At 40.3% G+C, this 18373-nt stretch overlaps 1 protein-coding gene across 1 annotated transcript in view; it reads right to left on the bottom strand.

The window, feature by feature from the left end:
- Positions 1-1280: 1280 nt before the first annotated feature.
- LOC115367374 (zinc finger and SCAN domain-containing protein 2-like) overlaps positions 1281-18373 on the bottom strand; it is a 36069-nt gene continuing 18976 nt past the window's right edge. Inside the window, exons 4-8 of the mRNA XM_030063068.1 lie at positions 16976-17319; positions 9094-9190; positions 6521-6958; positions 5103-5474; positions 1281-2944 (exon numbers count right to left, since the gene is read on the bottom strand). Coding sequence (XP_029918928.1) covers positions 2067-2944; positions 5103-5474; positions 6521-6958; positions 9094-9190; positions 16976-17319 — 2129 coding nt within the window. The 3' untranslated portion in view covers positions 1281-2066. The remainder of the gene's footprint in view (positions 2945-5102; positions 5475-6520; positions 6959-9093; positions 9191-16975; positions 17320-18373) is intronic.

The following is an 18373-nucleotide window of genomic DNA, read 5'->3' as shown; positions in this document are numbered from 1 at the left end:
AATGCAAAAGAAAATATGAATCATTGTCCTTTTTGTAATCATGAAAGCCAAATATGACATCCTTGTAGTATAGTGTAAAATCTGTAAAAAAAAAAAAAAAAAAAAAAAAAATATGGCTGATAAAAAAAAAAAAAAAAAAAAAAAAAAAAAAAAAAAAAAAAAATGGGGTCATGTCGTTCCAGAGTTTGTATGTAAATTCAAAAGACCAAAATAAATGAGAGATAGTTTCAGGGTGCAGATCACAGAAACAACATTTCACATCATTGTCAAATTTAAACTTATGTAACAGCACTTTAGTGAGGCAAAAAAAAAAAAGTTTTACAAGTGCAGCCACAATGTAATGCCACCTAATTCTGAAGGTTTCTCATCAACAGGGAATATTTAAAACCCTTCAACCCAGATCCATGTGTGGAGGAATTTTCCCTCACAGATTTGGTCTGTAAACAGTCTTTAAATGGTCAGGGTCAGGTGCTGGACGTCACCGTTAGGACGCCTTCTGGCCTCTGGTTTCTGTTGTCTGTGCCGACACTGTGAGCAGCTGCACTGATAAGATGCCGAGGCCAAAAGCTAAGGCACACCAGACGCATTGAGACAAGGCCAGGCAGATCAACGCCGTACATAAACCCTTAAGTCAGGAGGCACCACACAGTTCACACTTGTGGGGCAAATTCTTTGTTCTCCTCAGCCAAGTTGGTGCAAGTTTTGATCAATCATGAATAAATCAAGAATAGATAAACATAGTCATTATTCCTTCCAAGACACCACATTAGGATGCTAAGACCTTGAGGAACCACCATTAAAAAAAAAAAAAAAAAAAATCATGCTTTGATTGACATTTAGAGATTTCTGTAAGAATCTTTACAGAAATGGCACATTTTTTTTTTGGCGAATGGATGGCGAGCTTTCTGTTGTGACTTTCCCTCACCAAATTTTCCAGTTTGAACACTGAGCTTCCCACAGCCTCTGACAGACATAAGGCGAAGACAGTTAAACCTAAGAGATTTGGGGGTTTTGGAGGAAACATTCTGGGGGAGAGCATCCAAAGTCATTTTAAGAAACCTCAAATGGACACTAGATGGAGTTGTATGCAAGCAGCCCCAGCACGAGACGCACATTATTTCCAACTACCACTGACAAAATAAGCAATTTATCAATCTTTAGAAAAAAAAACAGTGTACAAGCAATATTCAGATGTGGCTGCATCTCCAACCGCAACCTTTGCTAGAAGAGTTTGGGTTTCCTCCTGAATGATGGACTATTTGCTCCCATAGTGCAGCACAACAGGCCTCAAAAATAACATCAAGATTTAAACACATACAAGGTGGATTGTACCATTATAAGAAAAAAAAAAAACAATTTGCTCTGCTCTTTTCTAAATATTTTCCAAGACGTTATGTGGAAATGAAAAGAGAGATGAAAATACAGAATTGTGAATTAGCAGCCCAGGAAAGCGTGGAGGTTATTTAAGCCCCACATGGCCTCATATCACAGACAGTGACCCAGACAACCCAACACTTCACCAGAGTTCAATTTTGTTTAAACTATCAGTATTTTAACATCAAAATCATTACATTTAAATCATCATTCAGATAAAAGAAAACAACGTTCTAAATTCAACCTAAGGCTAACAGTTTCCTTAAAAATCTGTCAAATGAAGACGCTGAAAGGCAAACATAAATTAACCACAGAAAGTTCTTATTTCTATCTTAAAATGTTAAAAGTTGTCATTGATGAAACACTCAAATACACGTCTCCCCTCCCAGTGACCTCTGCACATGAACTTTGAGATTGAAAATGCAGTGCAACATGTTGAAATAGTGTTGAACGTAACCCTGTTAACACATGAAAATATCATAAATGGGGGTTTCCTCCTGAATGATGGACGTGTCTCTGGTTTGTTTGGTTCCTGCTGAGCTCCTCAGCTCAACCAGCAGCTCTGCAGCTTCATCTGCTGCTGCCCCTGCCGACACACTTGTGTTTTTTCACATGTGAATGCTTGCTGAACGTTTCCCCGCACACACTGCAACTGAGCGTCTTCTATTTGGTGTGGGCTGTCAGATGGACTTTCAAATATCTTTAACCGGTTTCTGTGCTGCGTGGGCTCTCACATGTCTGACCATTCCATATTTTTGCTTGAATTTTAGACCGCAGACTTCGCAGCTGAATGGTTTCTCATCCGTATGACTGAGAAGATGCCTCTTCATATGTTCAGGTCTCCTAAATCTTTTGTTGCAGATTGCACAACTAAACGGTTTCTCACCTGTGTGGGATCTCATGTGGTTGTCGTAATCGCCTCTACGCACGAAGCCCTTATGGCAATCTGAACAATTAAATGGTTTCTCCCCTGTATGCGTCATCATGTGTCTGTTAAGGCACCCGCCATGTGCAAATCCTTTACCGCAAACTGAGCAACTATGTGATTTCTCTCCTGTGTGGATTAGCATGTGTCGCTTCAAATGTCCTTTGAGGAGAAATGATTTACCACACACTGAGCAACTAAATTCTCTGTCTCCCTTGTGCATCATTATGTGAGCTCTGAGGCTTCCTTTAAGGTCAAAGACTCGACCGCACACTGAGCATCTCCACTGTTTCTTTCCTGTGGCGGTTTTGAAAGAGCATGAAGAAAGTGCCTCCTCGACGTCAAATTTCCCCTGACTGAAAAGGACTTCATTTGTTGAGCATAACCCTGACTGAGGTTGTCCAGTCTCCTTCTCGTCGTCTTCACTGTCTTCAGTCTCAGGGTCTGAGGAGTGTGAAGAGAGGACCTGGCCAGGGCTAGCTGGCGCTCCATCAGCTTCAGTTTCCATGTGTTCAGTGGAGCTGCTGGCTCGAGGCTCTGCGTTCTCCTCAGTTTGGCTCTGATCGGGCTGTGAGGACTGAGCTCTCTCTTCGTCATCTTCACTCCTCACAGGAACAGAAGTCAACAGGAACGGCTGAGGCATGACTGAAATGAAGACACAGACACATCAAAACTGGCAGTCAAAATTACCCCAACCTTGAGCTGTGAACAGACTGATAAAAACCAACAACAACTAATTCCTTTCGTAGAAAAATGTGTTATGGTCACCAAAATGTGTGATCATCAAGTTGGGAAATAAAGAACTGAGGGCCATGACATTTTTGGTAAATTCAGTTAAGTTCTTTTCACAGGGTATCTGCAGGTTTCACGTAATAAAATTTAATACTTTTTAAGACCTTTTTAAGACCATTATGAATGAAATTTAATACCTATGTCACGACGTAAAAAACATAAAAAATAAATGCAGAGTCACAAAATTACTTGAAAACAAAATTATTTTAAAAAATGAATGTACAATTAGGGCCCTGTAAAATCCATTTTATTTTTTCCCAAATTCCGTTTTTTCCATTTTAATTTTTGGAAATTCCGTCTTTTCCGTTTTAATTTTTTGAATTCCGTTTTTAACCTTTTACTCTCATTTTACTACCAAAAAAGAGTGTGTTTTTAATGTTAATGATTAAAATGCACACAAATGAAATAGAAATTACTTTAAATTAACTGAGGTATAAACAACACTTTATTTATTTATTTATCTAACAATTATGTTGTTATGTCAATAAAAGGTGAAAATGATGTTATAAATGATTGAACAAAAATGGCAAGAGGATGCATCAATAATTATTTCACCTGAGGAGTAGATGTTTACCAGTAAACTTGATTCCACTAATTTAACAATATGTTCAATTATTATTTGTTTAAAAAATTACTTTTTTGTTTTGTTTTGTAAATTACTTATCAAACAGACCTAACAATTCAACAACCAATGAATGAGCAGTAGCATGCATATGATAACATAGATTGAAAAATAAGCCGAAGTGATACCACTTCTCTGTATAGACAAGCTAAGCCAGTGTGCTGCTGTTAGCCAGTGAAAACAGAGCGGAGTGACAACTCTTCGCTTTGTTACACAATCTATGTCAGTTGTTGTGGAAAAATACAGCACATTCGTGTACCACCTGTGAGGATCATAAAGCTGGGGTTAACCTGAGGACACAGAAGATACCAGAGGGCAAACTGAGTGTGCAAACAGGCTGGAGGTCCAGCGTGAGGACACAGAGGTGCCGGCGTGGTCATTTACAACCATCGGTGTCGTTGCGAGATGTCTACAAACAACCAAAAATTTACTAACATGGGGTGTACATTAACTGGACGGGAAGGTCAGCAGGATGGAAAAACACCAGACAATGTGATGTATACTATAGGTGTCCAAACACATTCCATGACTCTGTATAAAAGCAGGCTGCACCAACCAAGCAGGGCGCTCTTGGTCCTCAGACATTGCTTGTCGTTGGCTAAGGCGCCCACTTGCAAGTGTCCCCAATAAAATCCAGAGTGTACTAGACTCTTGCTGCGTGTCCTCTGTTCCCAGAATTCCCACCACATCAGTGCGCTGCTGTAGCCTGGAAAGTGTCTTTGCCTTTTGGACTCCTACTTTTGCGCCACCCAGATTTGTTTCCCTCCAATTTCAGGCCTGTCAAGCCAGGCCTCGCTAAATTTGCATTCAGTGAGCTATCGTGTTACTATCGTTGTAGTCATAATATAATAATGAATTGTTTCGGGAGCTTTTCATTTAGCATTTGAGATAGCGTTACGGACTTATGAAAATTAAGACCTGTTTAAAATTATTTAAGACGTAAATTCAGTATATTTAAGTCTTTTTAAGGCCTTAAAATTTGATTTTCTAATTCAAGACTTTTTTAGACTTTTTGAGACCCTGCGGACACCCTGTTTCAGCAACACTTTACAATGTCACACTCTAATTCACCCATTCACACACTGATGACAGAAGGTGCCATGTAAGGTACTGAGCTGCCCATCAGGAGCCTGATGGGCAGCCATGACAACCCATAATTAATCCATTTTGATACTGTAAGAGTGACCTCACATCAAGGCATTACTGGCATTGACTCCTGCCTGTGTGACGCTGGGCGGTGTTTATGGTTTCTGGCTATAGTTCAGTTAGTGTACATTAAGCAAGCCACATCATTGGCTAAAATGATGCTAACTGAGGTGTTCATTAATAACAGATATGGGCATAAATGCCACAAAGTGTGTGTGAGAGCGACACTTTGAGTGTACAAACCTGCTCTGTGTAACTGTACTTTTAAAAAACTGAGCATCTTGGGTTGAAAGTGTTTCTTTCTAGGTGGTTCTCTGGTCTCCTTGCAGTCTTCTTCTCCGTCTTCAGTCTCAGGTTCAGAAAGGTGTGAGGAGAGGAGCTGGCCGTCTCTAGTTGGATGTAAAGCAGCAGCTGGATCCAAGTTCCTGTCTGGTTCTGGTCCTCCGCCGTCCTCTCCATCAGTTTCGGTTTCCATCGGCTCAGTGGAGCTGCTGGTTGGAGACTCTGCCTCTCCGCTCTGCTCAGTGTGGCTCTGATGAAGCTGTGAGGATGGAGCTTTCTCTTCATCTTCAGCCTTCGCAATGACAGGAGTGAGTGGGAACTGCAGAGGTAAAACTGGAATACAGACACACAGACGACCAAACCTGTGAGTCAAAATGAATCCCAACTTCAGATAAATGTAGAGATAAAATCACCACCAGCTCAGATCATTCCTTTTTCCTTTACATTGTCACCAAAATATGCAGGTGTTGAGATGGAAAATGAGGTTTACCACCCCCTCCTCCTCCTCCTCCTCTCCCCTGATCTTACTAGTGACTCATAACTGAGGTCTACCTGAGGATTTTCAGGACCTGGAAGACACTGGTCTCAATCAACAACCATCCATTCAAACAAATGGAGTTTTGAGCTAACACCACCATCTAGTGGTCAGAAATCACTTGGCACAGCATCAAGCCACTGAATTTTGTTATCTGATTCATTTCTGGTGACTCTTATTCCACAAATAATTTTTGTATAAGAAAATCTGATGTTTTTTTGGCCCTGATATGTAATAGACATCGGTATCTTCCATCTTGGAAAATGGTCTTATGGTCCTTTTAAAATATAAAGGTTGAACCTGGAACTTTCCTGAACCTGGGAAGTTTAGGTTCTGCCTTTAGTTTCCTTTCCACTGCAGGGAGAACCAACCGTTCTATTTTTTTCTATTTAGCTATTTAATTTATGGTCAGAGACGACTAAAGAAACCAGAAAATATTCACATGTGAGAAGCTGAAATCAGAGAATTTGGAAATTTTCTTCTTAAAAATGACTCAAAGCGGTTATTGAATATCGAAAGAGTTGGCAATTCATTTAATAGTTGGCAACTAATCAATTATTTGACTAACTGTTGTAGCTCTACTTGTTTTTTTCCTTCATTTCTAACCACTGATCCATAACTTTTTGTATACATCGATGTTTCTGAGTTAAGATCCAACCGTATACCGTAAAAAGGCAGAGGAGTCAATTACATCGGCAGCATTATGAAGCATCGGGCTATTTAACTAACCTATCTTACCTCCTGCTTGTTGAAAGATTATATGTCTATGACAATGTTCTCCTCTATCAAGCCTGAAAATGACAGACATGACATAAACGGCACAAAATCTGAGAGCGCAACAAACCTGCTTTGTGTAGCCGTACTTCAGGTTGAAAAGCAGCGTCGAGCAGCTTGTGTTGAAGGTCGTTCTTTCTCGATCGAGAAATTTCCTCCTCAAACTCTGCTATCGTTCTTTCAAACAGCCCCAGTATCTCCTCAACAGCTGCACTCAGTTTCCGGTTGACCGACTCAGACAGAAAACTTGTCTTAAGCTGGCTGCTGACAGAAAAAGAGTCGAGTCCTGACTGAGGCTCTCTGGTCTCCTTGTAGTCGTCTTCTCCGTCTTCAGTCTTACATACAGCAGAGTGTGAGCAGAGGAGCTGGCCGTCACCAGCTGGTTGTAAAAAAGCAGCAGCTGGATCCCAGTTCCTGCCTGGTTCTGCTCCTCCACAGTCCTCTGGCTCCTCCTGCTGCTGCTCAGAGAGAACCTCATCTTCACTCACCAGCAGCACCACAGGCAACACTGAAACACACACACACACACACACACACACACACACATTAAGGAAATCTGTGAGTATGTTTGATTCAGCGTGCCATGTCTTCTGTGTGATGAGACTCTCAGGTTTTACAAAGTAAATTCTTCTGTAAAGACAAACTGCAATAGCATCTGGCTCTTCATTTGCACTTTAAAAGCGACACCGTCTGTCCTTACAGCTTTAAATTAGTACCCCATGTACTTTTCTATAACAATACCTGCCATTTACTAGGATAATTACTGTGTTACATAAGGTAGCAGCAGTTAAGTATTTCTGGTCCACAACATGTTTCCCATGAAATTAGTCCATACTGGGCTGGGTGATAGGGGAGTACATCACAAGTTTCTACATGATATGATATTAAATCCATTCTTTAGATAATGATATGATATTTGCCGATATCACAAAGTCACAACACAATATGATTCTGATTTGGTTCAGGAGCCATCGAGTGGGGGTCAATTTCACCCCAGCAATTTAAACCACCAGAAAATGATTTTAACAAAAACTGTTACGCAAGTTTATCTGTCAGGTACTTTGTGTCTTGTAAACTATCTACATAGCCGTTTAAATAAAACATAACTTCCCCCACTCACCAACTTTCAAACATCAAAATTCATCGTTTTGACTTTGCAAAAGTCACATTAACTTTGTGGTTCTCACACTGCTGCAGGTGTGGTTCTTTCAGGTGAGGGGCCTAAAGCAGGGGGAAGTTTTTTCAAGATAATAAATGGTATATTATACAACACGTAGATCCGACCGAGCAATCTGATTGGTCAATCACACTTTTAGAATGTGCTCAAATGAGCAACTGAGAAAAAAAGAAAAAAAAAAAAAAAAAACCTCATCACTGAAAACGTCCCACCGAAACCCGCATCAAAAGCCGCTGTCAGCTTTGTTAGTCTGCATAACGGACCGTTTTGTCGTCAATTTTGATTTATTTGGCGACCTAAGTTTGGATTAAAGTCTGAATGAGAAGGACAAGACAGAACAAAAAAGAAGAGATAGCCTAAGCAAGAGTGAGGAGTGAAGAGGTGGATCAGCTGGTGAGGTGAAGAAATGAAGCCGTACGGCCCGGTCAGCGTCTTGGGCCGTCAAATGTCTACAAGACTACCTGACAAACACCGGGCAAACAGCTGATTTCTCAACTGTAAGTAAAAAAGAGCTAAACAAGATCCTCCGTGACTTTTGTGGAGCTTTCTTTTCTATAACAAGTCAGCAGCAGGACAGTCCCTGTAAGATTTTCCACGGAGATAAAGTTATAGCCGCAGCTATAACTTTGTTCTTGTTATTAATGTCTTAATGTTATCAGTTATTAATCAGCCTATTAATTGTTATTAATTTGTTTATTCTTTATGAGTTCCCTGGGCCATTGATTTAATTAATTTGTCAATTTGTTTGCATCTGTACATTGAAGTGAACATTTAATAAATCAACACATCTGTGAAAACTGTCGTCTTTATTTCAGAGGTAAATTGATAACAGCCTGAAAAGGTGATTAGCAGAAGCCCCCGAAAGGTGGGGTTGAAATGATATAACTCTGTTCAGCCTTAATGTGACTGCTGTCATTACTTTTGCTGCTTAGCCTCATTAATCGGAGCTGATGTTAATTGGAGTGACCCCCCCCCCCCCCCCCCCCCCCCCCCCCCCCCCCCCCCAGCTGAAATAAAACATCTGCCAGCGAGTTTATGAAAAGACATATTTATTCTGGCGCAGACACTAGAAAGCAGTAGCCTGCAAAGCAGTTTTGTGTTGCTATCTGTGGTATTTATTCAGTTTTGGGGAATCACCATGTCTAGAAAACATGATAAGCCCATGTTGGCTTGCTGACAAGGACTAGTTAACGTCAGATCTCATGTTTTCCGCTGAAACGGAGACATTAGCAAAAAACGTTTATATTTTGAGAGCGAAATGCCCATAATGCTGAATTAGTTTGGGCTCATTGTCCATTCATGTTGATAAATTATGAAAAAAAATGCAAAGTCCCATCGGTTTGAAAATTGACACGCCGCTTCTTATCCACAAGATATACATTTCTCTTATAACAAAATAACATAGTGATAAAACAAACAAACAAATAAATAAATAAATAAATAAATAAATAAAGCTCAAAAAGAACCTGCTGTGAGTGTTTGCTCCTCGGGTTTGGAAACAGCCTCCAGCAGTTTTCTCTGCCGCTCAATCTCCAGTTTGGACCGAGAAACTTCCTCCTCGTACTCTGCCATCCTTCTCTCAAACTGACCAAATATCTTCTCCAGAGCCGCTGTTAGTCTCCGCATGACCGACGACCTCAGCTCCCGGACCTTAGGCATTGTCCCGCCGGCAGAAGGTGATGTTGTGTCGGTCACAGCTCCGGAGTTGCTGTTTTTCTTTTTCTTCTTCTCCTTCTCCTTCTTCTTTGGTGTTTAAAGACAGCTTGCATCCTTAACGTTGCATTACCGCCACCTATCGGGCTTATTCAACCCCTACAATGTTCCGTCCTCTATTTTCTTTTTATCAGTCCAGTCCTTATTAGAAAATTAACTAGCAACTTTCTCCCACTTCCACTCTCACCACCCTCAATTATATTCTTTAAGCCTGTTCCTGCTCCTCCATTTCTCTTCATTACCTCCATCATGGCCCTTCTTTGCAGTTCATGTTTCCTGCATCTAATCATTACATGCTCTACATTTTCTTTTTTCCTTACACTGTTCACCTCAGTGCCCCCTCACTTCACCCTTGTGCACAATTCCAATATTTCATCAACTGTTTCTTGATGATTTTGAACTATACCATCTTTCAAGCTGTGCAGTGCAGCTGATGAATCACTACATATGACTGTTCTCTCAACTTTGTCTCGCTCCACCCATTCTATTGCCATCTTAATTGCATACATTTCATTCATTTCTTTACATACACTGAGGAAGCTTGATGTCCTCTTGCTTATACCTACATTATGACTAGGAGCTGCCACTGCAGAACCAGTCCTATTCAATACAGGCTCTTTGTATCCATCAGTGTAAACTTGTACATAATCTATATATTTCCTTTCAATATATACAAAGAATTCCTGTCCCAAATCTACATTTTTCTTCTTTGCCTTAACTTGCAATAATTGCAGATCTACTTCTAATGGCTCTAATGCCCACACTGGGGTTGTAGGCCACACCACTGCTGGGCAGAACTCTTGCTCATATACCCCTAAGTCTCTTGCCATTAATTCTCCTGTCCAGCCAAAACTTGATTTCTTATCACCCTCTCTTTCCCAGCATGTTTGCAATACTCTTTTAGTCGGATGGTTATCACCATGTCCTGCCAAATTCATCCAATAGTTTACACTAAGGAGTTCCCTGCGCATACAAAGTGGCATTTCTGCTGCCTCAACTTGTACAGCACACACTGATGTTTTTGTGGCACCTATGCAGATCCTGAGGGACCTATTCTGAATCACATGTAATGCCTGTAATGTGGATTTTGCAGCAGAACCATACACTACACTCCCATAATCCAGCCTAGATCTGATGAGAGCTACATATATATACTTTAACGCTGATACATCTGCCCCCCATTCCCGTCCGACTACACATCTCATTACATTAATAACTTTTTTCCATTTCTCAACTATACTGTTATGTGTTCTTTCCATGTAAGTCTAGTATCAAATTGCACACCAAGGAACCTGAATGAACTATTTCTAACTTATTTCCATACATTTTAAGATCTGAATTGCCTCCATTTATCTTTCTTGTAAAAAAAAAAAAAAAAAAAAAAACATTGCTTTTGTCTTGTCAACTGAAAACTTAAATGCCCACTTCCTCCCCCACGTCTCAACTTGATTTATTCCCTTGTACCTTTTGAACAACATGGTTCCAGTTTCTCCCTCTCTTCCATAATGCCCCATCATCTGCAAACAGCGACCTCCCCAAGTCTGAAGGCACATTTGCAAATACGTCATTAATCATTAATGAGAAAAGCAAAGAACTCACAACGCTCCCCTGTGGTGTAACATTTTCCACCTCATATTTACTGGACATTTCACCTCCTATCTTTACTTGAATACTTTTGTTCAAGAAATCCATCACCCAATTAAATGTATTGCCCCCCACACCCATTTTGTGTAACTTTATTAGTAGCCCTTCCCTCCATAGCATATCATATGCTTTCTCAACATCAAAAAATACAGCTGCTACTGTTTCTTTATTATCTTGGGCCTTCCTAATTTCATCCTCTAACCATACTATCGGGTCAAACGTCCCCCTCACCTTCCTATAACCACTTTTCACATCAATGTCAAATTTAAACTTATGTAACAGCACTTTAGTTGCAGGGGGGAGGGAAAGTATGGAGAACTGGTTTAACTCAGAGCTGAAATGGGCTCAGGAGACCTGAAACTTTTATTTAAAAGCTCGAGAAAGAAGAACCAAGTTTTACAAGAGCAGCCACAATGTAATGCCACCTAATTCTGAAGGTTTCTTATCAACAGGGGATATTTAAAACCCTTCAACCCAGATCCATGTGTGGAGGAATTTTCCCTGACAGATTTCGTCTGTAAAGAGTCTTTAAGTGGTCAGGGTCAGGTGCTGGACGTCACCGTTAGGACGCCTTCTGGCCTCTGGTTTCTGTTGTCTGTGCCGACACTGTGAGCAGCTGCACTGATAAGATGCCGAGGCCAAAAGCTAAGGCACACCAGACGCATCGAGACAAGGCCAGGCAGATCAACACCGTACAAAAACCCTTAGAGTCAGAAGGCACCACACAGTTCACACTTGTGGGGCAAATTCTTTGTTCTCCTCAGCCAAGTTGGTTCAAGTTTTGGCCATTTTTGATCAATCATGAATAAATCAATAGATAAACATAGTCATTATTCTTTCCAGGCACCACACCACCAAGACTTTGAGGAACCACCATTTAAAAAAAAAAAAAAAAAAATCATGCTTTGATTGACATTTGGAGATTTCTGTAAGAATCTTTACAGAAATGGCAATTTTTTTTTTTGGCGATTGGATCAGTGTACAAGCAATATTCAGATGTGGCTGCATCTCCAACCACAACCTTTGCTAGAAGAGTTTGGGTTTCCTCCTGAATGATGGACTATTCACTTTATTTGCTCCCATAGTGCAGCACAACAGGCCTCAAAAATAACATCCTCAAGATTTAAACACATACAAGGTGGATTGTACCATTATAAGAAAAAAAAAAAACAATTTGCTCTGCTCTTTTCTAAATATTTTCCAAGACGTTATGTGGAAATGAAAAGAGAGATGAAAATACAGAATTGTGAATTAGCAGCCCAGGAAAGCGTGGAGGTTATTTAAGCCCCACATGGCCTCATATCACAGACAGTGACCCAGACAACCCAACACTTTACCAGAGTTCAATTTTGTTTAAACTATCAGTATTTTAACATCAAAATCATTACATTTAAATCATCATTCAGATAAAAGAAAACAATGTTCTAAATTCAACCTAAGGCTAATAGTTTCCTTAAAAATCTGTCAAATGAAGACGCTGAAAGGCAAACATAAATTAACCACAGAAAGTTCTGATTTATATCTTAAAATGTTAAAAGTTGTCATTGATGAAACACTCAAATACACGTCTCCCCTCCCAGTGACCTCTGCACATGAACTTTGAGATTGAAAATGCAGTGCAACATGTTGAAATAGTGTTGAACGTAACCCTGTTAACACATGAAAATATCATAAAAGCTGCATCACTCTGTAATGTTAAATTTACACAAACTCCAAAGAGCCTGAACACATGAAGCACTGCTGCACCTCATGACAAATTATTGAAAACATCACTGACAAAATTTACAAATAATTTCTCCACCTAGTGAAATACATTTAAGAGCAGTAATCAGATGTGGCTGCACACATCAGAGTTGAGGTGTTCGGGTCTCCTCCTGAATGATGGACGTGTCTCTGGTTTGTTTGGTTCCTGCTGAGCTCCTCGGCTCAACCAGCAGCTCTGCAGCTTCACCTGCTGCTGCCCCTGCCGACACACTTGTGTTTTTTCACATGTGAACGCTTGCTGAACGTTTCCCCGCACACACTGCAACTGAGCATCTTCTCTTTGGCGTGGGCTGTCAGATGGACTTTCAAATATCTTTCTTTATTAAAAGTTTTACCACAGATCGAGCAGCTAACCGGTTTCTGTGCTGCGTGGGCTCTCACATGTCTGACCATTCCATGTTTTTGCTTGAATTTTAGACCGCAGACTTCGCAGCTGAATGGTTTCTCATCCGTATGACTGAGAAGATGCCTCTTCATATGTTCAGATCTCCTAAATCTTTTGTTGCAGATTGCACAACTAAACGGTTTCTCACCCGTGTGGGATCTCATGTGTATGTCGTAATCGCTTCTACGCACGAAGCCCTTATGGCAATCTGAACAATTAAATGGTTTCTCCCCTGTATGCGTCATCATGTGTCTGTTAAGGTCCCCGCCATGTGCAAATCCTTTACCGCAAACTGAGCAACTATGTGATTTCTCTCCTGTGTGGATTAGCATGTGTCGCTTCAAATGTCCTTTGAGGAGAAATGATTTACCACACACTGAGCAACTAAAGGCTCTGTCTCCCTTGTGCATCATTATGTGAGCTCTGAGGCTTCCTTTAAGGTCAAAGACTCGACCGCACACTGAGCATCTCCACTGTTTCTTTCCTGTGGCGGTTTTGAAAGAGCATGAAGAAAGTTCCTCCTCGACGTCAAATTTCCCCTGACTGAAAAGGACTTCATTTGTTGAGCATAACCCTGACTGAGGTTGTCCAGTCTCCTTCCCGTCGTCTTCACTGTCTTCAGTCTCAGGGTCTGAGGAGTGTGAAGAGAGGACCTGGCCAGGGCTAGCTGGCGCTCCATCAGCTTCAGTTTCCATGTGTTCAGTGGAGCTGCTGGCTCGAGGCTCTGCGTTCTCCTCAGTTTGGCTCTGATCGGGCTGTGAGGACTGAGCTCTCTCTTCGTCATCTTCACTCCTCACAGGAACAGAAGTCGACAGGAACGGCTGAGGCATGACTGAAATGAAGACACAGACACATCAAAACTGGCAGTCAAAATTACCCCAACCTTGAGCTATGAATAGACTGATAAAAACCAACAACAACTAATTCCTTTCGTAGAAAAATGTGTTATGGTCACCAAAATGTGTGAGCATCAAGTTGGGAAATGAAGAACTGAGGGCCATGGCATTTTTTGGTAAATTAAGTTAAGTTCTTTTCACAGGGTATCTGCAGGTTTCACGTAATAAAATTTAATACTTTTTAAGACCTTTTTAAGACCATTATGAATGAAATTTAATACCTATGTCATGACGTAAAAAACATAAAAAATAAATGCAGAGTCACAAAATTACTTGAAAACAAAATTATTTTATAAAAATGAATGTACAATTAGGGCCCTATAAAATCCATTTTATTTTTTCCCAAATTCCGTTTTTTCCATTTTAATTTTTGGAAATTCTGTCTTTTCCGTTTTAATTTTCTGAATTCCGTTTTTAACCTTTTACTCTCATTTTACTACCAAAAAAGAGTGTGTTTTTAATGTTAATGATTAAAATGTTAATGAGTAAAATGCACACAAATGAAATAGAAATTACTTTAAATTAACTGAGGTATAAACAACACTTAACAATTACGTTGTTATGTCAATAAAAGGTGAAAATGATGTTATAAATGATTGAACAAAAATGGCAAGAGGATGCATCAATAATTATTTCACCTGAGGAGTAGATGTTTACCAGTAAACTTGATTCCACTAATTTAACAATATGTTCAATTATTATTTGTTTAAAAAATTACTTTGTTACACAATCTATGTCAGTGCGCTGCTGTAGCCTGGAAAGTGTCTTTGCCTTTTGGACTCGTACTTTTGCGCCACCCAGATTTGTTTCCCTCCAATTTCAGGCCTGTCAAGCCAGGCCTCGCTAAATTTGCATTCAGTGAGCTATCGTGTTACTATCGTTGTAGTCATAATATAATAATGAATTGTTTCGGGAGCTTTTCATTTAGCATTTGAGATAGCGTTACGGACTTATGAAAATTAAGACCTGTTTAAAATTATTTAAGACGTAAATTCAGTGAATTTAAGTCTTTTTAAGGCCTTAAAATTTGATTTTCTAATTCGAGACTTTTTTAGACTTTTTGAGACCCCGCGGACACCCTGTTTCAGCAACACTTTACAATGTCAGCCTCTAATTCACCCATTCACACACTGATGACAGAAGGTGCCATGTAAGGTACTGAGCTGCCCATCAGGAGCCTGATGGGCAGCCATGACAACCCATAATTAATCCATTTTGATACTGTAAGAGTGACCTCACATCAAGGCATTACTGGCATTGACTCCTGCCTGTGTGACGCTGGGCGGTGTTTCTGGTTTCTGGCTATAGTTCAGTTAGTGTACATTAAGCAAGCCACATCATTGGCTAAAATGATGCTAACTGAGGTGTTCATTAATAACAGATATGGGCATAAATGCCACAAAGTGTGTGTGAGAGCGACACTTTGAGTGTACAAACCTGCTCTGTGTAACTGTACTTTTAAAAAACTGAGCATCTTGGGTTGAAAGTGTTTCTTTCTAGGTGGTTCTCTGGTCTCCTTGCAGTCTTCTTCTCCGTCTTCAGTCTCAGGTTCAGAAAGGTGTGAGGAGAGGAGCTGGCCGTCTCTAGTTGGATGTAAAGCAGCAGCTGGATCCAAGTTCCTGCCTGGTTCTGGTCCTCCGCCGTCCTCTCCATCAGTTTCGGTTTCCATCGGCTCAGTGGAGCTGCTGGTTGGAGACTCTGCCTCTCCGCTCTGCTCAGTGTGGCTCTGATGAAGCTGTGAGGATGGAGCTTTCTCTTCATCTTCAGCCTTCACAATGACAGGAGTGAGTGGGAACTGCAGAGGTAAAACTGGAATACAGACACACAGACGACCAAACCTGTGAGTCAAAATGAATCCCAACTTCAGATAAATGTAGAGATAAAATCACCACCAGCTCAGATCATTCCTTTTTCCTTTACATTGTCACCAAAATGTGCAGGTGTCGAGATGGAAAATGAGGTTTACCACCCCCTCCTCCTCCTCCTCTCCCCTGATCTTACTAGTGACTCATAACTGAGGTCTACCTGAGGATTTTCAGGACCTGGAAGACACTGGTCTCAATCAACAACCATCCATTCAAACAAATGGAGTTTTGAGCTACCACCACCATCTAGTGGTCAGAAATCACTTAGCACAGCTTCAAGCCACTGAATTTTGTTATCTGATTCATTTCTGGTGACTCTTATTCCACAAATAATTTTTGTATAAGAAAATCTGATGTTTTTTTGGCCCTGATATGTAATAGACATCGGTATCTTCCATCTTGGAAAATGGTCTTATGGTCCTTTTGAGATATAAAGGTTGAACCTGGAACTTTCCTGAACCTGGGAAGTTTAGTTTCTGCCTTTAGTTTCCTTTCCACTGCAGGGAGAACCAACCGTTCTATTTTTTTCTATTTAGCTATTTAATTTATGGTCAGAGACGACTAAAGAAACCAGAAAATATTCACATGTGAGAAGCTGAAATCAGAGAATTTGGAAATTTTCTTCTTAAAAATGACTCAAAGCGGTTATTGAATATCGAAAGAGTTGGCAATTCATTTAATAGTTGGCAACTAATCAATTATTTGACTAACTGTTGTAGCTCTACTTGTTTTTTTCCTTCATTTCTAACCACTGATCCATAACTTTTTGTATACATCAGTGTTTCTGAGTTAAGATCCAACCGTATACCGTAAAAAGGCAGAGGAGTCAATTACATCAGCAGCATTATGAAGCATCGGGCTATTTAACTAACCTATCTTATCTCCTGCTTGTTGAAAGATTATATGTCTATGACAATGTTCTCCTCTATCAAGCCTGAAAATGACAGACATGACATAAACGGCACAAAATCTGAGAGCGCAACAAACCTGCTTTGTGTAGCCGTACTTCAGGTTGAAAAGCAGCGTCGAGCAGCTTGTGTTGAAGGTCGTTCTTTCTCGATCGAGAAATTTCATCCTCAAACTCTGCTATCGTTCTTTCAAACAGCCCCAGTATCTCCTCAACATATGCACTCAGTTTCCGGTTGACCGACTCAGACAGAAAACTTGTCTTACGCTGGCTGCTGACAGAAAAAGAGTCGAGACCTGACTGAGGCTCTCTGGTCTCCTTGCAGTCGTCTTCTCCGTCTTCAGTCTTACATACAGCAGAGTGTGAGCAGAGGAGCTGGCTGTCACCAGCTGGTTGTAAAAAAGCAGCAGCTGGATCCCAGTTCCTGCCTGGTTCTGCTCCTCCACAGTCCTCTGGCTCCTCCTGCTGCTGCTCAGAGAGAACCTCGTCTTCACTCACCAGCAGCACCACAGGCAACACTGAAACACACACACACACACACACACACACATTAAGGAAATCTGTGAGTATGTTTGATTCAGCGTGCCATGTCTTCTGTGTGATGAGACTCTCAGGTTTACAAAGTAAATTCTTCTGTAAAGACAAACTGCAATAGCATCTGGCTCTTCATTTGCACTTTTAAAGCGACACCGTCTGTCCTTACAGCTTTAAATTAGTACCCCGTGTACTTTCTATAATAATACCTGCCATTTACTAGGATAATTACTGTGTTATAATAATAATAATAATAAAACTTTATTTGTATATATATATATTATTTGTATTTTCATACAAGAATTGCAGCTCAAAGTGCTTCACAATAAAAAGAAGAACATTTGAAAACACATTAAATAAAACATTAAAAAGAATAAAACACAGCACAGGGTGGAATTAAAAAGAAAAGGCTAAAAATTGAAATAAAATTTGAAAGAAAACAAAAGATGCAAAGAAAACAATAAAAGACAACAGTGTGGAATAAAATAGGAGCTAGTTAAAGGCTAAAGTGAAAAGGTAGGTCTTTAATCTTCTTTTAAAGATGTCTAGTGAGCTGGCTTCCCTGATGTCTAAAGGTAGTGTGTCCCAAAGCTTAGGGGCGTAAGTAATAAAGGCGGCATCCCCAATTTTCTTTCGACTTATATAAGGTAGCAGCAGTTAAGTATTTCTGGTCCACAACATGTTTCCCATGAAATTAGTCCATACTGGGCTGGGTGATAGGGGAGTACATCACAAGTTTCTACATGATATGATATTAAATCTGTTCTTTAGATAATGATATGATATTTGCCAATATCACAAAGTCACAACACAATATGATTTTGATTTGGTTCAAGAGCCATCGAGTGAAATGAGACGACATCATTGTGTCTGTTTAACACACTCAGTTTCATCACACCATGTTTCTGTTGTAGCTGCTCTGCCAGGCTCCTCATGTCTCCTGGGAATTTTGTTTCCTCCCGGCATCGTTTGCATACGACACGTTATCTGTCAGTTGACTCGTCTTTTCTCTGAAATCCAAAATATTTCCATACTGCT

Source organism: Myripristis murdjan, chromosome 11 (genome assembly GCF_902150065.1).
Source record: "Myripristis murdjan chromosome 11, fMyrMur1.1, whole genome shotgun sequence".
In the NCBI taxonomy this organism is placed as follows: domain Eukaryota; kingdom Metazoa; phylum Chordata; class Actinopteri; order Holocentriformes; family Holocentridae; genus Myripristis; species Myripristis murdjan.
The sequence above is the reverse complement of the archived record's forward strand: the minus strand, read 5'-3'. Positions and strand labels throughout refer to the sequence as shown.